General features: G+C 41.0%; 1 protein-coding gene across 1 annotated transcript in view; it reads right to left on the reverse strand.

Annotated features, from left to right (window-relative positions):
- Window positions 1-22,843, reverse strand: part of LOC104479257 (E3 ubiquitin-protein ligase KCMF1) — a 55,325-nt gene that overhangs the window by 4,029 nt on the left and 28,453 nt on the right. The window contains exons 3-5 of the mRNA XM_086771234.1: window positions 13,570-13,709; window positions 5,687-5,788; window positions 1,868-2,042 (exon numbers count right to left, since the gene is read on the reverse strand). Coding sequence (XP_086627360.1) covers window positions 1,868-2,042; window positions 5,687-5,788; window positions 13,570-13,709 — 417 coding nt within the window. The remainder of the gene's footprint in view (window positions 1-1,867; window positions 2,043-5,686; window positions 5,789-13,569; window positions 13,710-22,843) is intronic.

Genomic DNA, 22,843 nt, shown 5'->3' on the forward strand with positions numbered 1-22,843 from the left:
CTCCTGCCCCTCACCTCTGTATTAAAAGGTTTTTATATAGGTCATGACAATTTTCCTTCCATTGCATTAACAAAATACAATATTTCTAAACAGGGCTTTATTTGAGGGAATAAAGCAAAATGCAGTTTTTTCCCATGTCAGGAACTCAGGATGGTCTAGTACCACAGCACTGACAGCAATACCAATATCAAATAATTTTTTATTCCATTGTATTTATAGAAAAAGGTAGAGGGATGGGAAAAAATGTAAGAAATGTAACAGATGCTATAAACTTCATTTATTGTGAACAAAAAAGTTCTGGTGGTCTTTCCTATTTATTACTCCAGCAAAAGAGAAGACATATCAAACCTCCAGACAAGATTTAGATTAATTTATTCTCACCGTAAGTTAAAACATATGTTAAAGCTTAGGGTATAGCAAAACAATATTCTGGAAGCAGATGTGAGCTTGAGATAGAGCCTTGGTAAAGAAGGATATCCACCTCAGTATGCAACTGAGCTCTAAATGCAAAATCACAGCTTCAACCAAAAAGGAAAATATTTGGAAGAATGCAATTTTATCCCACATTTAATGCTGCTAAGTGGTAAGGCCTTGTGAGGCTGAAAACAAACCTCAGCAGCCACTCCACATTTAATGGAGCTTAAAGAGAAAGATGGAAGTCTTCCACTGGAGGCTTCACAAACATCCTTTCTCCTTGAACAAACTCTAGTACTTTTCAGAGCCTCCTGTGATCTCACTTAACTTATTTTATTTTCCTGCTGGGATACTTCTTCCTAACTAATTTAATGAGTTGAAACAGGTCACAGTGGGCCAGCAGAGCACCAGAGCCAGCAGAAGGCAGGCAAGGGCACCATGATTAAGGAAGGCAGTGGAGTCACATCTCCCCTTTTAGGGGCAATACCTCATTAAGCTGGTTGACTACCTCCCTTTGAAGAAGTCACAATATGGTAATAGGAAGCTTCGGCATAAACATTATGCCTTCTTGGCAGCTGAAGCACAGGCAGATTATGGCAGAAGTTCTGAGGTTTCCCTGACACTTACACTGGCATGGTCAAAGATCACCACATAAAAATGTTTATATTTCCCCTTAGGGAAAATTATATTTGTTTTCAGAATTGTCTTCATTCTCTGTTTTTTTTTCTTTCCTGTAAAAAAAAAGTTATTTTCACATAAAACCTAAACATACACCAAACAAGTTATTCCTGGGAATCCTAAAGACATGTCTTTATTATTTTCTGGTGTTGAAAATGAGACATCCTTCCCTCTGCCTCCCCCACTCAGTTTTTCTAAACTTGACTAAAATATACTGCAGATACCTGCAACAGTACATTTATGTAAGAATTTACAAGTACATCTAGAAAAAAAAATAAACTGTGATACTAGCAAGTCTGGCATTCAAACAGCAGCCTGAATGCAAACTGGTCATATTTTAAATGTCCATCAATACTCAAATTCAGCTAATTTCATCTTCACTGAGACAGATACTCTCCTCCATAAACACCTTTATCCACATGACAAATGAAAATGAGATGTACTGAAGTAGGTGATCAAAGTTGGACACAATCAGTTATAAAAATATTTGAGACCTGTACATAGATTAGGTTTGGGAATAAGCCTTACACTGTCTAGAATTAAAAGCACAAGCTACAGGCAGTGGTTTCAGCTTCAGCATCACCATGCACAGGCCTTGTGACAAGCCAGCCAAGCACACTGCTCACCTGCAAGCAGCCAATCACGTTTGCACCATAGAGCATATCTATACACCCAGCTTCGGAAGAATAGAAAGTAGAGCAACTACTACCATCTTGAATTTCACTTCTCTGCGTAAGAAGGACACTAGGGTAAAATTTGTGGTTACAGCTCTTACCAGCTATAGGATCCATGGCTTCTCTATTGCTTGGAGAATATGAACTCTGAGAAGATGAAAGCCCACCAGGAGAACTGGTAGTAAAGTGCATGTTTGATCTACGTGCACGGGGGCCTCCCAAACCCCGTCCTGGGTGGAACATCCTACGTACATGCCGAACACCACTGGATTCATCATAACCAAGAAGTTAAGAAAATATAACTGTTTATTATGGAGTATTAAATGACAAGGACATTTGATGGCTGAGATACTTGGGTGCATACTGTTCTTCATAAAATAATGACTCAGATTCTGAAGCAAAGCTAAGGTGCCCTGTAGATATTGCTGCATGTCAGACTTAATGATTTGAACTCAAGATACCCAATGCTGTGCAAACCAAACTCCCTGTATTTCTCCAGCTTTTTATAGTGTTTAAGAAACATAATGATTAATTTTTTAGAGTTTTTAGATTTTCTACTCAGTAATCTGAAAACTGACAAATGTATGTTCAGCCAAGCTTATTACAGAGAAACATAGATTTTATTCTCCCTCTCCAATTCTTATGTTAAGTAATGAAAATAATAAAAAAGTTTATCACCATTCCTATAAAAAGTACATCATAATTACTGTATTAATTTTTTACTTTTGTACTTCATGCTTTTATCCAAAAAATTCCATCACTTCAGTCCTTAAGAAATTGTAGGTTATGGAGTATTCATCACTTTAATCACATCCCTTCATTTCATCTTTCCTCTTTTAGCCAAATAAATACTACTAATTCCACTTACGACAATGATGCCTTTCATTTTCCCATTTTTCCCCCACTTCTCCATATTGGATGCTTATATTTCAAGTCATACCTTTCATAAGGTTTCTCTCATATAAATTGAGACCATCAATGAAATATTTAATAATTTAATAATTTTTGTTAACATTTATTCCTCCAAGACAGTCCAGACACTTGCTTTTATTTTAAAAATCACTAGGATAATTCACTAGCACAAAACTCCCATGTTTGTTATTTTTATAATAGCATGCTTACCACTCAACTGGTATCCATTACTGTACAAGAGTAGCATCCAATGTACTTTTCATAAGACACAGGTACAGTGCAGAACCTCAGGAAGTCAGGGAGGTCAAAACTTCAGATTCATGGCAAGAAAGAACTTCTGGCTATTACAAAAAGATTTTACAGAACATTTGCCTCTTTCAAACCTATGTTATGCTACAGTGTAAACCACTTAACATCTAGGGTGTTAGAGGAAAATCTCCCCTGGCACAGAACACACTTTGCCTAGCACAGAGTGCCTTGCACCTCTGAGTGTCCTAAATCTGGATGCTGCTGGAGATGAGATACTGTATTAGATGGACTACTGCCCCCATGCAGTTTGGCAAGCTTCTCATAACCAGATCTGGTAGAATCTGTATGATTGATGCCGAAAAGCTGTATTTAATAAATTTTCAAGTATTTTCCTGCTAAAGTAAGAAACTGAGCTTTAAAGAGTTGTCCTCAGACTGCAGGAGTAAAGCACATACCTTGCAATGGATGCACAAGGTTCGTAACAAGAAATATGCAGCCTTCCAGGACAACTTAAGAAAAAAACCACAAACACCAAAACAAACCACACATGTCTAGTCAGTACTTGGGACAATGAGGCCACTCCTCAGAACTCTAGCAGACCCAACAAAAAAAGCTTAGCTTAAACTGCAACAGAAACCTTCACTCTAGAAAAAGTGCAAGCAGAAAGCCTTCTATCTCATTTTTTGTATGCGAAGGTTGTTACGGAGCAAGGAGAGTTGTTTTGTATAGGTTTAACTTCATATTAAGATGTTTAGAACTGCAACACAATGGTATCAGAGAGCAGCCTTATAACAGCTACCTGACTTTGACAGTTAGTCTTTCCTACGCTGCCAGAGCCTGGATGAAAAGGGGCATGTCCTCTTCCTTTTTTCCTACTTCAGTCCTGTCTGTTTCTAGACATGATGTAGAGCCAAACATGGAACAGTCACTTCAGGATACACTTCTTACTAAGTTTCGGAGACTTGACAACGCTGATCACTGAAGCAATAGTGTACAAGCAGAAAATTCTATATGCATTGACTTTAATGCTGAATCATGGACAATGTATTCCCAAAATATATCCAAGATAGATCCATTTTGGGGTGACTGACATTGAAGTTACACTCTGTATTTGAAAAGATCACTTTCTCTAGTTCAAACATTCCCAAATTAAAAGTCATCTGGTGGTATCTCTGATATTGGAGGAAGAGAAAAAGCTCCAGAAGCATGAACTCTAATCAAACATCTTGTTCATTTCAGTAGGAAATTAATTTCACTCTAACTACGAAAATTTAAACTTCCTGGCCTACAGAGTAGTTAAGCCCATGTTGAGGGCCCACAGTCTGACCTTTGGTACATTGCTATGTAGTTATTAGGGATGTAAATTTTGTTAGAAAAAGCATATTATGCAGGTGCTATGAAAAACTCACAGCTGGTAGAAAGAGCAGAACTAAACTGATACAGGAAAAATTGCTCACGGACTCACTACACCAGTCATCAAGCAACATCTCAGAGCCATCTGAGGGCCAAGAAAGATCCAATGGTCTGGAAGATACTCTCCTCTCAATCTTATCCCATCTCTACTCGAAAGGGAGGACTCTGGCTTGGGGGACACCTGACCATGGACACGTGGGATCAAGCTCTCACGGCCAGAGCCACCACACTCAGCATCCTATTCACAGGGAAAGGTGAAGTAAAGATAACAGCTTTGATCTAACTTTGCAGTGTTCTTTGCATTATTACTTACTACTTCACAGAGCCAATAAACACTCAAACTCATTTACATTGATCCAATTGTTGTGTAGTAATTAATGTGTGCATTTAGTCTGTGCTGACCCTAAACCATGATAGCACTAACAAAATTAATGCAATCAAACACAATCGTAACTGAAATGGAGCCATCTCCTTAAATGCTGTCCCTTCTGTTACCATAATGAACTCCAGTTGCTAGGGCTTGTATTATCTTCTTTTCCTTTTTAGAAATCTTTAAACAAAAAAGCCACTATCAAAGTAATAATGTAATCTTTTTGTCTGTTTGTTTCAATGAGACACAAACCAATACTTCAGAGAGATTACTTACTGTAGGTAGGCTACATAGAGCGCACATCATTACATAAAAAGCCCAAAGCAAAATACATTTAATCAGTTAACCCTAAGGTGAAAAAAAAAGGAAAAATATTCCTAGAACAAAGAGGACAGCCCCAGTAGTTGCAGCTCTTCAGACATTAAGTGTAGACAAACCTCCATAATGTGCTGCTAAGGTAACTGAAAGACAACATCCTATTTCTCAGGAAATCTGAAAGTTTTCTGAGTAATATCACAAAACACCAATAACAATGTGAAATTATGTTATTAAAACATGGTGTTCAATGTAGGTAAGCATGTTTAAAATCATTCATTAAAGTCAGCTAAGCTTGAATCATCCTCAGATCATTACCTTCATGCCACAAATACACACAGCACACTACTGAATCTGGAGACACAAAGTAGCATCAAGCAGGATAAACCACAGTGCAAGTAGAAAAACTTCGTGGTGTCTAAGTTGTTTAAATGTTTTTGCTGTTAGAGCAAAAAGTACTATCAAGTATACCTACAGTCTGTTCAAAATCTAGTACTTATGCTTTTTTAAACTAGCAAATGAACTTTTTATTTTTTTGACATAGTCATCTTCAGCAACTTCAGCTACAGGAAAACCAGAGGTATCACCCTTTGATCACAAAAATCAAGAGAAGTTGTCATGGCTACAGTCTAGCCTCTTTGCCTCAACCTGGAAAGGATATTAAATCCCTAGGAGCTCTGTGTTCCAGTGTAAGATGAGCTGCAAAGTCATCGGTGACATGATTTGGATCCCCTCCAGGTAATGCTGCACATATTGGACAAATCTGAAACAACAAAGTGAGAAAAAAACTCAACTTTATAAATTTTACACAAACCAGAACATGTATCATTAGATATTGTTTCTTATGCTTTAAAATCACCTTCTAGGTATTCAAACACTTGGACAGCAGCGTATTTTTAAAAGTCCAGAAAATGTATTCTAGTGTAGACATTAATTTAGACATCTTTTACTTTATGATTTTCAGAATGCTATGAAAACCAGGGCTAAAATTTTCAAATTCAATTTACAATGTCTTGAAAATTAGTCCACGTAAACTAATTCTGCCATATGACTTGGTTTTTTTTTTTTAATGACTCCACAAACAGCCTGAAAACCATCTTCCATTTTTCTTCACGGTAGTTTTGCAGATTGATTGTAAAGTTTTAAAGCTGGCAGACAAAAAAAAAAAAAAAACAAAAAAACAAAACAAAACAAAAAAAATATCTGTTCCACAAGATTCTTCCCCAAAATGTTAAGTGCTCAAATTAAAAGCACTTTGACAGTTAAATGCAACTGCTATCTATTCATTTATCTCTGTTCCTCAGAGTCAAATAATCTTGTCTTTATGGAGCAACTCTGGCAGCAACACAGAATCACAGAGTCATAGAATAGTCTGGGTTGGAAGGGACCTTTGAAGGTCATCTAGTTCAACATCCCTGCAAGGAGCAGGGACATCCCCAACTAGATCAGGTTGCTCAGAGCCTCATCCAGCCTGGCCTTGAATGCTTCCAGAGATGGGGCTTCCACCACCTCTCTGGGCAACCTGTTCCACTGTTCCACCACCCTCACTGTAAAAAGTTTCTTTCTAATGTCTAATCATAGAATCATAGAATGGTTAGGGTTGGAAGGGACCTTCAAAAGTCATCTAGTCCAACCCCCCTGCAAGAAGCAGGGACATCCCCCACTAGATCAGGTTGCTCAGAGCCTCATCCAGCCTGGCCTTGAACGTTTCCAGGGATGGGGCCTCCACCACCTCTCTGGGCAACCTGTTCCAGTGTTCTGTAACTCGCATCGTAAAAATTTTTTCCTAATTTCTAATCTAAATCTACCCCCCTCTATTTTAAAACCATTACCTCTCGTCCTATTGCAACAGGCCCTACTAAACAGCTTTCCCCCATCTTTCTTGTAGGCCCCCTTGAGGTACTGGAAGACCGCTATCAGGTCTCCCCGGAGCCTCCTCTTCTCCAGGCTGAACAGTCCCAGCTCTCTCAGCCTGTCCTCATAAGAGAGGTGCTCCAGCCCTTTTATCATCTTCGTGGCCCTCCTCTGGACCTTCTCCAGCTGGTCCATGTCCTTCTTGTGTTGGGGGCTCCAGAACTGGACACAGTACGCTAGGTGGGGTCTCACCAGGACAGAGTAGAGGGGCAGAATCACCTCCCTCGACCTGCTGGCCACGCTCCTCTTGATGCAGCCCAGGATGTGGTGGCCCTTCTGGGCCGCAAGGGTGCATTGCCTGCTCATGTTGAGCTTCTCGTCCACCAGCACTCCCAAGTCCTTCTCAGGGCTGCTCTCAATCCATTCCCCACCCAGCCTGTATTTGTGCCTGGGATTGCCATGACCCAGGTGCAGGACCTTGCACTTGGCCTGGTTGAACTTCATGAGGTTGGCATGGGCCCACCTCTCCAGCCTGTCAAGGTCCCTCTGGATGGCATCCCTCCCTTCCAGCGTGTCGACGACACCACACAGCTTGGTGTCACTGGCGAACTTGCTGAGGGTGCACTCTATCCCACTGTCCATGTTGCCGACAAAGATGTTGAACAAGGCCGGGCCCAGCACGGACCCCTGAGGGACGCCACTCGTGACCGGTCTCCACATGGACATTGAGCCGTTGACCACCACTCTCTGAGTGCGGCCATCCAGCCAACTCCTTATCCATCAAGTGGTCTGTCCATCAAACCCAACCATTACCCCTCATCCTTTCACAACAGGCCCTGCTGAAGAGTTGCTCGCCATCTTTTCTGTAGGCCCCCTTTAGGTACTGGAAGGCCGCTATAAGGTCTCCCCAGAGCCTCTCTTCTCCAGGCTGAACAGCCCCAACTCTCTCAGCCTGTCCTCATAGGAAAGCTGCTCCAGCCCTCTTATTTTTGTGGCCCTCCTCTGGAGCCTCTCCAACTGGTTCATGTCCTCCTTCTGTTGGTGGCTCCAGAGCTGGACACAGTACTCCAGGTGGGGTCTCACCAGAGCAGAGTAGAGGGGCAGAATTCCTTTCTGGGCCACGCTTCCTTTCATGCAGCCCAAGATGCGGTTGACTTTCTAGGCTGCAAGCGCACATCGCCAGCTCATGCTGAACTTCTCATCCACCAGCACTCCCAAGTCCTTCTCCTCAGGGCTGCTCTCAATCCTTCTTCACCCAGCCTGTATTTGTGCCTGGGATTGCCCTGACCGATGTGCAGGACCTTGCATTTGGCCTGGTTGAACTTCATGAGGTTGGCACAGGCCCACCTCTCCAATTTGTCAAGGTCCCTCTGGATGGCATCCCCTCCCTCCAGTGTGTCGACAGCACCACACAACTTGGTGTCATCAGTGAACTTGCTGAGGGTGCACTCTATCCCACTGTCCATGTCGATGGTCCCAACACAGACCCCTGAGGAATGCCACTCGTCAGTCTCCACCTGGACATTGAGCCATTGACCACCACTCTCTGAGTGCAGCCATCCAGCCAATTCCTTATCCACTGAGTGCTCCACCCATCAAATCCACGTGTCTCCAGGTTAGAGAGAAGGATGTCATGTGAGATAGCGTGAAATGCCTTGCACAAGTCCAGGCAGATGATGTCAGTTGCTCGTCCCTTGTCCACCAATGCTGTAACCCCTTGACAGAAGGCCACCAAATTGGTTAGACATGATTTGCCCTTAGTAAAGCTGTTCACCAATCATCTCCTTATTTCCCATGAGCCATAGCATAGCTTCCAAGAGAATCTGCTCCATGACCTTGCCAGGCACAGAGGGAAGACTGAGAGGCCTGTAGTTCCCCAGGTCTTCCTGTGTTCCACTTTTTAAAGACAGGGGTTATGTTTCCCCTTTTCCAGTCATTGGGAACCTTCCAGACTGCCAGGACTTCTCAAACACGATGGCCAGCGGCTTGGCAACTTCATCTGCCACTTCCCTCAGGACCCGAGGATGCATCTCATCAGATCCCATGGACTTGTGCACCTTCACGTTCTTCAGATGTGATTTACTCTTTTTAGTGCAAAACCACAAAACTTATGACTACTCCCATAGACACCAGCATAATTTTCAATTAAAGTACTCAGAATTAAAGCATTCACCTTCAAAGAAATACCATCTCTCCTTCCAGAGTTCCTCTCCAGGATCTCAACATGGTGTGGTGCCTCTCCAAAGTGCCTGCATACTAATACACACAACATGGGGAATAACCATGATGAGTTAAAGATCTGCGTGCTGTTGCATGGCTACAATCTTCTTGAGATCACAGAGACATGGTGGGATGCCTCCCGTGACTGGAGTGGTGTTGCAACGGAGACACATAGCCTCTTTAGAAAGGAGAGGAAGAGCGCCCTTCAGAAGAGGAAAGGAGGCTTGCTTTTTCTGTAAGAGAGCAGCTGAAGTGCATGGAGCTCTGCCTGGGGATGGAAGAAGAGCTGACGGAGAGCTTATGGGTTTGGATTAAAGAGAGGACAGGCAATGTTGACATTATAGTGCATGTCTACTATAGGTCATCTGACCAGGAAGAACAAATGGATCAGGCCCTCTACAGACATATAGGAGCTGCAGGCCCTGATCCTCATGGTGGACTTCAACCACCCCGCTATCTCCTGGAGGGACAACACAGCATGACAGCAATTCAGGAAGTTCCTGGAGTGCACTGATGGCAACTTCCTCCTCCAAGTGACAGAGGAGCCAATGAGGTGAGGTGCTCTGCTTGACTTCATACTCATCAACAACGAGGGGCTCATTTAGGATGTGAAGGTCAAAGGCAGCCTTGGCTGCAGGGACCTTGAGATGGTGGAGCTCAGGATCCTGAGGGCAGGGAGGGAGATCAAAAACAAGCTCACAACCCTGGACTTCAGAAGAGCAGACTTTGACATCTTCAAATATCTGCTTAGAAGAGTCATGCAGAATGAAGTCCTAGCAGGTAGAGGGGCTTCAAGAAAGCTTGTTAATACTCAAAGATCATCCACTCCATGCTCAAGACACTCCATCCCAATGCATATGAAGTCAGGCAAAAATGCGAGGAGGCCTATGTAGTTGAACAAGATGCTCCTGGCCAAATTCAAACACAAAAAGGGAGGATACAGAGGTTATCCTCCTAGAGTAACGTTGAAGAAATACAGAAACATTATCCAAACATCCCAGAACAAAGTAAGGAAAGTCAAAGCCCAAACAGAATTGAATCTAGCAAGCAATGTCAAAGGTAACAAGAAGGGCTTCTAGAAGTACACCAGCAACAAAAAGATGACTAGGGAAAATATGGGCCCATCAGGTGTAAGACGGGGGACCTGATTACACAGGACACAGAAGAGGTTAAGTACTGAAACCCTCTTTTGCCTCAGTGTTTACCAGCAAGATCAGCCTTCAATAATTCCAAGCCCCAGAGACCAAGGGGTTAGTATGGAGCAAGAAACACATTCCCCTGGAGAAAGAGGATTACTTAAGGGAACTGGACATATTTAGGTCCATGGCTTGTGATGGAATGCACCCACAAGTGCTGAGGGAGCTGGCAGATGCCATTGCAAGGCTGCTCTTAATTACCTTTGATCAATCATGGTGACTGGGAGAGGTGCCTGAGGATTGGAGTAAAGCAAATGCCACTCCCATCTTAAAGAAGGGTAAGAAGGATAACCTGGGGAACTACAGGCTGGTTAGTTCACCTTGATCCTCACAAAGATGATGGAAGAGCTAATCCTGGACACCAGTTCCAGCCACATAAAAGACAAGAAAATCATCCATAGTAGTCAGCAAGGCTTCATGGAGGGGAAGTCACGCTTGACCAACTTGATAAACTTTTATGATTAAGTGACTGGCCTAGTAGATGACTGGAGAGCAGTAAATATTGTCTACCTGCACCTGAGAGTAAGGCCTTTGACACTGTCTCACATAGGATCCTCACAGACAAACTGTTGATGCACAGGCTGGATAAGCAGTGAGGTGGAGTGAAAACTGGGTTAATGGCTGGGCTCCAGAGGGAATTTTGCTGATGACACAAAACTAGGAGGAATGGCTAATATGCCAGAGAACCCTACTGCCATTCAGATGACTTCCACAGGCTGGAGAAATGGACCAAGAGGGGGAACTGCAAAGTCCTGCGTCTGGGGAGGAACAACCCCAAGCACCAGCACACACTGGAGGCCACCCAGCTGGAAAGTAGCTTTGCAGAAAAGAACGTGGGGGTCCTGGTGGAACCATCAGCCAGTAATGTGCCCCTGTGGCAAAGAAAGCTAATGGTGTCCTAGGCTGTATTAGGCAGAGTGTTGCCAGCACATCAAGGGTGGTGATCCTTTGCTTCTACCCAGCACTGATGAGGCCACATGTGGAGTATGGTGCCCAGGACTGGACTCTGCATACAAGAGACATGTGTATACTGGAAAGAGTCTGGGCAAAGGGCTACAAAGATGACTGGAGCATTTCTCCTATGACGAAAAGCTGAGAAAGCTGGGATTGTTCAGCCTGCAGAAAAGCAGTCGGGGGGGGGGGGGGGGGAGGTGAACCTTATGCATGTAAATAAACACCTGAAGGCACAGTGAAAGCAGGACAGAATCAGGCTCTTTTTAGTGGAGCCCAGTGACAGGACCAGAGGCAGTGGGCACAAACTCAAACACAGAAGGTTCCTTATGAACATCAGGAAACATTTTTTCACTGTGAGGGTGACTGAGCAGTGGCATAAGTTGCCCAGAGAGGCTGTGGAGTCTCTATCTTCAGACATATTAAGAAGCTGTCTGGACATGATTCTAGGCAACGAGCTGCAGGCGGCCTTGCTTGAGCAGAGGGTTGGGCAAGATGACCTTCAGAGGTCCCTTCCAACCTCAGTCAGTCTGTGACTCCTGCCCACAAGTAGCTGACACTGGTGTGTCTATCAATGCCAAATGCCTGAGAAAAATCAGCAGAAACTAAATTTCTTATCTGCACCACTCTGAATATAAAAATGGCAAAACTTAATGGACCAAAAATTCTTTCACTTATTCTTTGACAAACCGGGAGGAGCTGTAAAACAGAAGTGATTCCATCTCTGAAAGTTCCTGTAAAGATCTAAAAACAAAATATCTAAAATAAAACACCTCTTTGGATGGACAGAGATACTACAAGGACTACAAGCTCAGTATTTAAACAGAAATAATTGCTGAAAGCCTAAGACCACAAACATTAAAATCCTCTAGTAATGGTGTAGCCTTTCGCTGTCTACAGTAAGGCTGCAGTACCCAAGTAGTCTTATGTGCATGTACACTAAACTTCATGACAAAAGCTAGATTCAAAACTTAACACGAACACATACAATAATATTCAAGGATTAAAATATTGTCCTTTATCATTGTTTGGGACACAGATATAAAAATGCTGCAGACTGACTCTCAAAAATGATTTTTTTTTCCTTATTTAATGCACATACAACTCTTTCAGGAATCAGAGTGGTAGCAGGTGTTCAGGCTTTGTGTACTGTGTTCTAGAAGTCACAGCTGCACACAGGGATGTGTCAGATTTAAAAACCTGGAATCTTAACATTTTGTATCAGGAACATACCACTGACATCAAGTGGTGCAAACCAGAATTGCAATACTAAGCCACCAAAGAAACTCATCCAAATGTGGAACTTTCAATGTTGATGCTATGTTTGAAAATTGCAAAGTTAAAGAAAAACTCAAGGAGATGATAAAAATTGCAGTGTCACTAAGTTAAATTATCATCCTATAGTGCAACCGATTGTGAAGTAAACTGTTTCACTTCATATGTTTGTAATAAAGATAGAACATCTTTAAGCCTCAAAAAGGTGGACAAACCACCACTCCTATCACTCCATTCCAAAGAATTCCTGGGAAGTTAAGAAAACTAGAAGATTAGAAAAGAGAACCTATTTATAAGTAATTTTTTCACAATGTATTAGTGATGAGTAATCCACTTCAAGGATTCACATCTTCCTAGAAATTTACGGCAATGAGACAAGAGCACCCTGGATGTCATTCTGCTAACCTAGTTTTTGGTACTCCCAAAGACAATCAGGACAGCAGGAGCTAATACCTCTGGTTAAAGTATTTCTGCTGACACTTGTTTAAGAAGCACATTTTTAACTGCCAAGTGTCCTGATGGTTAGGAATGGGAGAAAAACCTCTGCTTTAACAGAAATAGTTTCAAAAGACTGGTAACTTCTGCTGCATAAATATACCAGGTCTATTACAAAAGCCATTGGAAAAACACACCAGACTATCTGCATGTCTTCCCCTCTCTTATTGTTACATGAGACCAGCACAGCTATGAGCTTCCAGGACAATTACATACTGGTTGTGAAAAGGGAGACACAGCTACACAGAATAACCATGAGAACATTCTAAATTTTGTCTTACAGGATAATAAACTCCTAAACATGGCTGCCTTTACATAAGGACAACCAAACAGCAACCATAGAAGAAGAAAGCAAGCTCATTATATTACAAAACCCATGAAACAGAGAATAATTTTGATGTCACTGTCAAATGTAGGTATGACTTCTTATATTGCATTTAAAATGAACTCATGCTTCAAGAAAGAAAAAGAACAGAAGGGTATCAGTTTCCCTGAAGACATTATTTTTAATGTATTTCCACCACAACTGAGAACAAATTCTGAAGGTTCTTACCACTTCCGTTGATGTTTCTGCATGCTCAGAAGTAACATGTTCTTGAAGAGATGTTTCCGTATAACCCATTTTTCCACAATAAGGACAAGTAAAAGACTGCGGCTGCTCTACAGAGAAAGCTTCTCCACCATAGTACAAATCTGGAAGAGAAAGTGTTTAAATAGAGATTACTTCAAAGCAGTAGTATCATTTCTATTGTTCATGTAAACCTCTGTTTATAAAATGTACTCTAAATTAATCTAGTATTTAATTGAAATGGCTATTTTAATCTTGTATAAAGGCCACAGGCTGATATTCAAGAAGTGTTGGATTACTGATGACAATAACCAGACAGACTACATTTCATTTTCATTAGCAAACACAGTATAGTTTTCTAATATTCAGTAGGAGCAAAGACTCCTACGATAATGCTGCTGATAGTACCAAACCTTCACTTTTCCACCACCCTTCTTATCCCATGTACAGGGTCACCTATGGTATTTTTCAATCATAAGATGAGTTTTCAAAGGCTGAACTCTCAACAAGTCCTCAGTAATACCATATATCAGTATTTATGCCATAGCTGAACCACTACTTTGCAATAAGTAGTCTTAGAAATGTCTCAAATATATATAAAAAAAGATTGATAGTAAAAAGGAATCTGATTATCTGTCACACGTTTTGTCACACATTGGTTGCAACTTTTAGGTGTGCAGAATTTAAAGATTTAAGTACTTCTGCACTACTGATGAAAAGTAGGCACTTTTTAGTTGCTAATGTAGAAACTCCCCAAACTTAACATTAAAGTTTATCAAACCATGCAAGAAAATAATGTTTTTCTCTGTCATCCTCTGCAGGTATTACATTGTCTATAGGAAACATTCATAAACTTCACATTCATATCAAGATAAAAAGTGTTATTTTCTCCAGCAACTAATTTTAAATCTTTTAACTGACTTTTTTTTCTAGGACTCACTGATAAGTAACTGATAAATATTATTACTACTTTGCTATAAATTAAAAATCACACAAGTCTGAACAGATACTAGAACTCCTGTTTCACACACTGTTAAAAAAAGTCAGCAGGCTGTCCGGGTATCTGATGTTATCCCTGTGGTTTGAACCCTGCATATCCTGTAGTAGAGTCTCAGGCATCAAATATTAAAAAACGTAACTTATTTAGAAGATACAGCCAGGAAAAAAGCAGTTTGACTTGGGTGCCTCCAGAAAACGACCCAGAACAAAGAAATCCATGGACAATTATACCCTTACAAACCATGCACCTGCCCCTCACACATTCTTCATGTGCCTTGCATGCACCTTTTGGTCCAATGGTGTGGGGGGTGTCTTCTAACACCCCATGGGATTCCTTCTCGGTCTCCAGACAGAACGTTAACTGTCCACATCTTGTCCAGCCACAGCAGTCAACAATAGCTGCAATTTGTCAAAATAAGAACAGCCAAGAAAGAGGGGATTGATCTGTTATTGTCTGCTGTAGCCTCCTTATCTTCTGATACGCACTGCTCTCAGGCCCATCCAGATCCTTTTAATAGCTGTTGCCTCCTTATCCTCTAGTCTGCACTCGTCTCAGGGCCATCCTTTACGTAACTCACCAAAAGTAACTAAAGTCAGTAAAAATTAAGTGAAAGCTTACAGCTTGCAGCTTAGGGCTTCTGTAAATCTAGGCACTTATGCTAAGTAAGTAATGCTAAGCAGATAGCATACCACATCATACAACATTATGCTATGATTCTTACATCCTGATGATAAATGATTGACCATAACTGATTTATTCTATTTCTGACATCTTATTTAAGCTAAACGACTAGTATTTCTTAACAACTGCAAGGCAATATCTATCTAACGTGTTAGGAATATGTCCTTCAGATGGCTTACGTAGCAGCTTCCTAAGGTTTATGACATCTTCTGCTACTGACCTCTCTTTCGGGCATGACTAGGAAGAATAGAACAATGTTTTTATTTCTGCAACCTTACAAAAGATGATGCTTAAGCTAAAAATGTAGGTACGTAATCCACTATATTAACAGATAGTATTTTACATAGAACTAGGTTTTGAGGGCTAACACTCCAAGACCAATACAGGAAATTAACTTCTAAGTAACATGCTAATATGCAGAGTTAAAGATGAAGAATAAGACTGAATACATCGTAGAATAAAGTTTCTGTTCAATAAGTCACTGTTCCCCTTATTTGGAAGCTGTTTCCAGAGAATTTAAATACTGGAGGATGAGAGAAAGATACCCTTTAACAGGCATGGTAAGAAATGCCCAAGAAGACAGACAGCCTTGACAAAGAAGAAACACTACCTGACAGACTGAGCTTTTCAACTGGTTCATCAAATTAACTATCACACTAAGCTTGAGTACCATCCTGACTCTAGGCTCCTTTATTCACACAGACACGAGGAAAATATTCTGTCCAACTACCCAAAGTAAGAAGTTTCCAGAAAATTAAGTCTTAGTTCTCCAAAGCAGCATTTGAGGGTCCACTAAATGTTTTATACAATAAAGCACAGAAATAAGTTTTCATTAGAGAATGGATTTGAATATCAGATATGACTGAAATGGAAAACTATACAGGCTGAAAGTCAGCATGAATGTAAGTTGGAAGACATACTCAAAAGATTAGCATCCCCACTTCTCAACCTGAAAGTCATTTAAATAGTACTGACACAAACAGATGCCTGGAATCATTATTAGAGGGAAATCCCAAAGGCCCTTGCACAACATGTATCAGGACTCGGTTCTGAACACATCTGAACCACTCAACATATGAACGATTGGCACTTCCTTGACAGGTTGTCAAACACTCAGCTGGCATCCTAAGACATGTGGTATTAATTCAAAACATCTGTCCTTACTTGATCCCCTATAAATCCATGGAAAGAACCAGTAACATTATGAAGAGGAAGGTCTACCTTCCCATATTTAAGGGAGAGGTCACTGGCCAACACTTAAATGCAACCATATTCAACCGAAGACGACAATACTACCAGACTGAAAGAAAGCTTTTTACAAACTCTTAAATCTGCTTGTTCGGTTTACAAGCTAAGTATCAATCAGCTTTAGAGCGTGTTCAGAATGCTCAAAAACAGGAACAACAGCAAATGCCCTCATGTCAAAGCTTTTAAAACTATCTGTTGATCTTATCCATTACTCACAGGAAGCTTGTGTGTATTCTATGAAAGCGGAATGTATTCTATTTTCCAGACTACAATTAGTCTGGAAAAAAAAACCTAGAAAAACTGAGTCTGAGGCAGGATTACACCACTAGCATTCAAAAGTCTGACCATCCCTATGTACAGGTGTTAAGCAACATTGTAAAGAATAAACCAATTAGATCTACTTAAATGCACAACTATCTTAACTTGGATAGCTTCTCTAAAATTACAGCTCATGTATTTTCCAGGTGGTGACGAGTCTTGTTTCCAAATCTTCCCTTCTCCTCTTATATGGACGACATGCAATAAAGACTTACATGAAAATTAACCTGCTCCATGTTTGAGAAGTCACAGAGACTGTTTCAAATTCCACACACACAAGATCTACATAATTCATGCAATTTCAAGATTTTGGGGCTCCTAACCACTGCCACTTCAGTACATATTTCACTAAGGACTCCTTTGAAAGTCTCTCCAAGAATCACATTCAGACTCCCATTCTGATGTAGCCAAACATATAAGCATGGGTAAAAAAATTACCAATATGCTGCAGCATATTCAAATACATACACATGTCATGGTTTCAAATGAGGAGAGCACAAACATGGTTTATGTAGGACAAAGTTCTAAGCAGTCATTACAACAGTCTCTGAACGGATCAGCCATACAAACTCAGGAACAGATATTCTTTCAGAAAAAAAAAAAAAAAAAGTATCTGTATGGTAAAAGATTCAAAATGATGGTTACATAGAACAGATAAATGCAAAATGCTTCAATGAAGAGAGATGAAAGAATCCTCTTTGCAATTATATGAAGAAAAAGTCCAGTTAAAGCAGCTCATTACAGAAGTTGTTACAGTATACAGCAAAAAAAGAAAGCTTTAAAAGTATTCTTAATTCTACAGTGTCACTGCACAGAAGAAATGTAAACTTCAGTTCTCACTTTTTCAAGTGTCCTAAAGATATAACAGAGTTGGAACTTAAATAAGTATCCTAGGAACAAAATAAGTAAGACGGACAAACTGTCAAACTGAATAGTTGAGAATTACAAATAACTGGATTTAAGCTGCCCAAAACAGCACATGCAAACACTAAATTGTTCTCTGAAACGCAATAATCTAGCAAGAACTTCTACGAAATCTGCATACCTGTGGGAATACCAAAATTCCAGTCACAAACACATCAAAAGCTAATGACAGTTTGTTTAGTTAACCTCTGATTTCCCTGAAGCTTTGCTATGATTGTCACAAGGACAATTAAATACCTATTTAGTGACTGGAAAACTGAAATGCTCCATTGCTGCAAACATACACACATACACACGCAAGAACACCAAGTCAGAATCCTCAAAGGAAAATTCTTCTAGCTGACCAGACTCACTTTTGGGAATTTTCCAGGTCCTACCATCTTATATACTGATCTGGATAAAACAAGATGATGATGACTCAAAGGAGCAAGTTAATGAAAAAAGGGGCAAATCATCTTATTCTTTAGAGGATTTGCATGTAAAAGTAACTTCTCCATCTACTATTGAAAAAAAAAAATCCCTCAAAATTATCAGGTGGTCTAAAAACTTCTACCTATATACTTCGCTGCTTCATGAATTTAAGTATTTTCAAGTAAGCAAACGGCACAGAGCCACAACCAATCTGAAGAGAGTGGTAACCAGATTAGCATGCAGGTAAATGTATCTTCTTCTTAGATACATTGCTAGCTCAGCCCAGATATCAAGAATTCCAACAGTACAGTGTTCTATCACAGAGGGGAGAGGTTTGATGAGTACTGTCAAATCCTATATTTCTGGTCCTTGCTTTTAAAGAATATGAAACAAGCCACTTATTGATTAAAAAAATAAAAAATAAACATCTGAGTTCTTTCCAGCCCCCTGATTATACTCCTGCATGTTCTCCCACTCATACTCCTTCCACATCTTTCTCATAACACACAGCAAACATATAGGCACATGCCAAATATATGTGTTCATCTGGAGAGGAAAAAAAAAAAAAAAAAAAAAAAAAAAATTGTCGCTACCAGAAGTTAAATCAGTCACCAGCAAATCCAAATATTTTTCCTTTGGAAGTTTACACTTCCCTTCTTTTTTCCTCCTCAACTTTAATCTCTCTCCACCTCTTAAAAAAACTGACCCTTTTCTCATCTGAAATACAGGTCACCAGATAGGTTTTCTTTTAAACTATAACATTAAGAAAAAAGGTTGGTAATTAAGTGATATGAGACTTCATGTCTAATTTTAGCATTGAAGTTACTGAATGGCTATTTCTCCACCTGTTTCATTTTTACAAGTACATAAAAAAAAAATCCTAAAAACTATGAATACAGTCATGTTGTTGACTATCAAGGGTTCATTTGCCAAGAAAGACACTAACAATTAAAGGTAGTAGGGAAACAAATGAAAAGGCAATGCCTCCATGACTTCAGAAGCAAGGAAACCTACAATTGTATTACTGTTTTCAGTAACAGTTACGATGCAAGTGGCCTGCGACCAAAGAATTATCCCTTCTGGCCACAAAGAAATCTTTCAGACACTGTATTTCGGTTCTTTCCAAATACCTTCCTACACAAAAGCAGGAGCCCATAACGCTTCAAACTCCTCTAAACCTCTAAAGCCTTCTTTTCAAAAGTAGCTAGGAAGACAAGGTCACTTAGTAAAAGAGAAAAATGGACTAAATGACATCCCTTGGGAGAAGATTCATTACCCACACAGCTTATCAATTAGAGGAAGAATACAAAGGAGTAAAAGGATCAGAATATTGTCTAAAGAGGACTCAACAATAGTTTAAGTTAGATTTCAAGCTCAACAGTTTTTAGACAATATAGCTTTTCTTGGGGGAGAGGGGAAATCAAAACAATATTTATGTGAAAACTCACCCAACAATATGAGCAGTTTTATTATCCATCTATAGCTACATAGTGCTTGTCTTTAACATTTAAATCCAACTAACACATTTTTGAACTTGGCAAGAGGTTAGTAATGAGACAGAAGTACAGCAGGATTCCTTAGATAAAAATCAATCTTTCAAAGACATGACTCAGGGCTACAATTTTTAAGTTTGTCCTTGCTTTCTGTTAAGACATATTTCTTTACAAAGGTATAGAGCAGTCAGGAATTTTAGTTTCACTTTTCTTCATATGAGTAACATAATTTCAATTTGATATATACATATAGATAAAAATGTCAGTATTATACAAGTTGTAGTGTATTTGCTTGCATTTTTTTTCAATGTTTGAAGAAACTAAACAGACAGCACAGCACATTCTACAAAGTATACATATTCCTGTATTACTGATCAAGCAGCCATACTATTCAAAACAGTATTACCCTTAAAACTGCTGCTAGTTCTGTTTTGCTGCATATTTTCTGAACAAAAACATTCTAAAACCTGCTAGATACTCTGCTATAAACGTAAATAATGCTTACCTACCCTCTACTTATAAATATTTGCATAAACGAACGGGCCAAGAAGAATCTTACAAAGTTCAACCTAGCCCTTCCCTGGGCAGGCAGACTTGCACAGCAATGTTGCCAGGGTCAGGGAGCAGCTCTGAGAAGATGGTGCCGGGTGCAGGGATGAGCAGTGAGCTGAGCAAGAGCTAGCTGGCCACGTGCCTAGAGCAGTACGAGTAGGGGTGATTCCCTGGGCTCAGTAACTGTCAGCATCATCCAGGCACTGCATCTCATTTGGGGCCTCCTGGTACAGGGCAGACATCGAACTGAAGTAAGTTCAGCAGAAGGCCATTAAGCTGGCAATGCTGGAGCACCCACCCTGCACGGAGAGGCAGGGCCAGCACTGGTTCAGCATGAATAGCTCTGGGTCACCCCACACCTACAGACTACACCTACAGCGCTAAGGAGATGTAGCCAGGCTCTCCACAGTGCTGCAAGTACAGCGTGATGAGAAGTTATAAAGAAAAATGTTTTCCCCCACGTAGACAGGCAGTGTCAGACAGACAGGATACCCAAGCAGTTCCTGTGCCATCTCCATTCCTGGAGGCCTTCAAGGATCAAGTTAGCACAGCCCTGACTAAACTGGTCTGAACTCACAGCTTGGAGCAGAAGGTTGGACCAGAGACCTCCAGAGATCCTTTCCAACCAGAATTATCTTAGGACCGATCCTATGAAACAAAGATACACAGTGATACAGACGTAATACTCATCTAGACTCTAATATTCTGTTAATCACCAGTGTTGTCCTGCTTTACAAACGGAAGTGATCTGCTCTCAATGGGTGGGATTTCTCCTCATCTCACTTGGAACTCTCCCCTTTCGCTACAAAGGCACTGCAAGAGCCACATCTGCTAGAGTAAAATGCCAGCTCAGTTGAATCTGGAAACAGCTGCTCATTCCTTCCAGCCTGAACATCACCACTTCAATCTTTCAGCAAGTTTCCAGTACAGCTATGCCTAGCAGGGAGAAACAGAACACCCTGACCATTTTCCTTCCTGCAGTTTCATCAGCTCCCAGTCTCAGCATTCAACCTCATACCCAGATAGTTCTGGGCGAACTGCTTCAGTGTAAGGGACACACTGCTGGAACTGACAATGATTACATGACAGGTATTCAGTTCTCTGTCCAGCAGCAGCTGGGCATTTTGTTTCCCCAGCAGGTGTCAGGGCCTTGAGCTGACCATCAGGCCTTAGCTGCCTTGACCAGCCTCAAAGCAGAACTCCACACACATCATTTGTCCAGGGGCTGCATCTATGGTCTGACCATCTGGCCACAAACTATGCTGCAGCTGCACCCAGCCGTCCTGCCTTAGATGGGTTTCCTGCATGAACTCCAGAGCTGACTTGTTATACTTGCTTTGTCTGGGACGGCCAACAGGACCTGCTTCCTGTTACCAACCCTGCCCTGCACATGATGTCAGTGAGGACACTGCCCCTGTTTGTGCTGTGGTCATCTTCAGCTCCTGGCTTGTTATTCGTTGTGGAGCAGCCCTAGTCTTGCTGCCCCCCAACAGTAAGAACCATATGCTGAAGCCACAAATGAGCACAGATGCTCATGAGGGTGAGAGGATTTGCAGCCCATCTGCCAATACTGAGCAGCACCATAACAGCAGCTGCTGCTCAAACGCAGGATCAATTAGTTGGGGAGCAGCTTTTCTGAAAAGGACCAGCGGATCCCAGCGACAGCAAGCCAAGCGTGAGCCAGCACATGCCCGGGCATCACTGAAGGCAAACAACCTGGGCTACATCAGTAAGAGAACAGCTACGAAATCAAAGGATGTGATTAACTCATCCTACTTGGCACTTGTTAGGCAACACCAGCAACACCGGCTTCAGTTTCAATCTCTCCAATTCACAACAGACATTGAAATAAAATGGAGAGGATCTAGGGGGTTTTGGGTATATATTTGGTGTGCACACACACATCTGTGTCCACTAAGATAGTCAGAGGGTTGAAGAACTTGACATAAGAATGGCTGAAGGAATGGATTTCATCCACCCTAGAGAAGGCTCTAGGTGGATCTCATCTTCAACTTCTTTTACTGAAAAAGAAGTTGTAGAGGAAATAGAAGTATGCTCTTCAAATGAAGTATGGTGATGGTACAGGCACAAGCTGCTTCAGGGGAAATTCTGCTTGGATAAAGAAAAACAAAGCACTCACTACAAGAATTAAACACTGGAATAGGTTGCCTGGAAGTGGCAAAACCTCCCTTGAAGGAAATATTCAAGACTTGGCTTGATGGGATAGCCCAACTCATTGCACTGTTTCCAACAGGATGTTGGATCAGATGATCTCCAGAGTCTCCTTCCAAACAAACTAGACTATCCTATGATGCTCTGACTTAGCAAAATACACACTTATGAGACAGATCTTGTTCTAGCAGTTGAAAAATAATCACAAAACCCTCAAGCTGAATTCTGGTGAATCCAGCCAGACCTCACACTACACATTACTAAGGTAACAACTATTAAACAGCTCCCTTTGCCTAAGAATTAGGCACCAAAGGTGGCAGGATCTTACATCATATACGCACCTGAGCTGACATGTGAAGGTACACTTGTTCTGTACTTTTATCAAAGTAACACAGTATGATTTTGGCAAAGAATGCTACTAACAATTTGTATTATTTTCTTTGCCAGTATAACCCTTGTA

The sequence above is a fragment of the Chlamydotis macqueenii genome, chromosome Z, assembly GCF_036417535.1.
Source record: "Chlamydotis macqueenii isolate bChlMac1 chromosome Z, bChlMac1.mat, whole genome shotgun sequence".
Classification (NCBI taxonomy): domain Eukaryota; kingdom Metazoa; phylum Chordata; class Aves; order Otidiformes; family Otididae; genus Chlamydotis; species Chlamydotis macqueenii.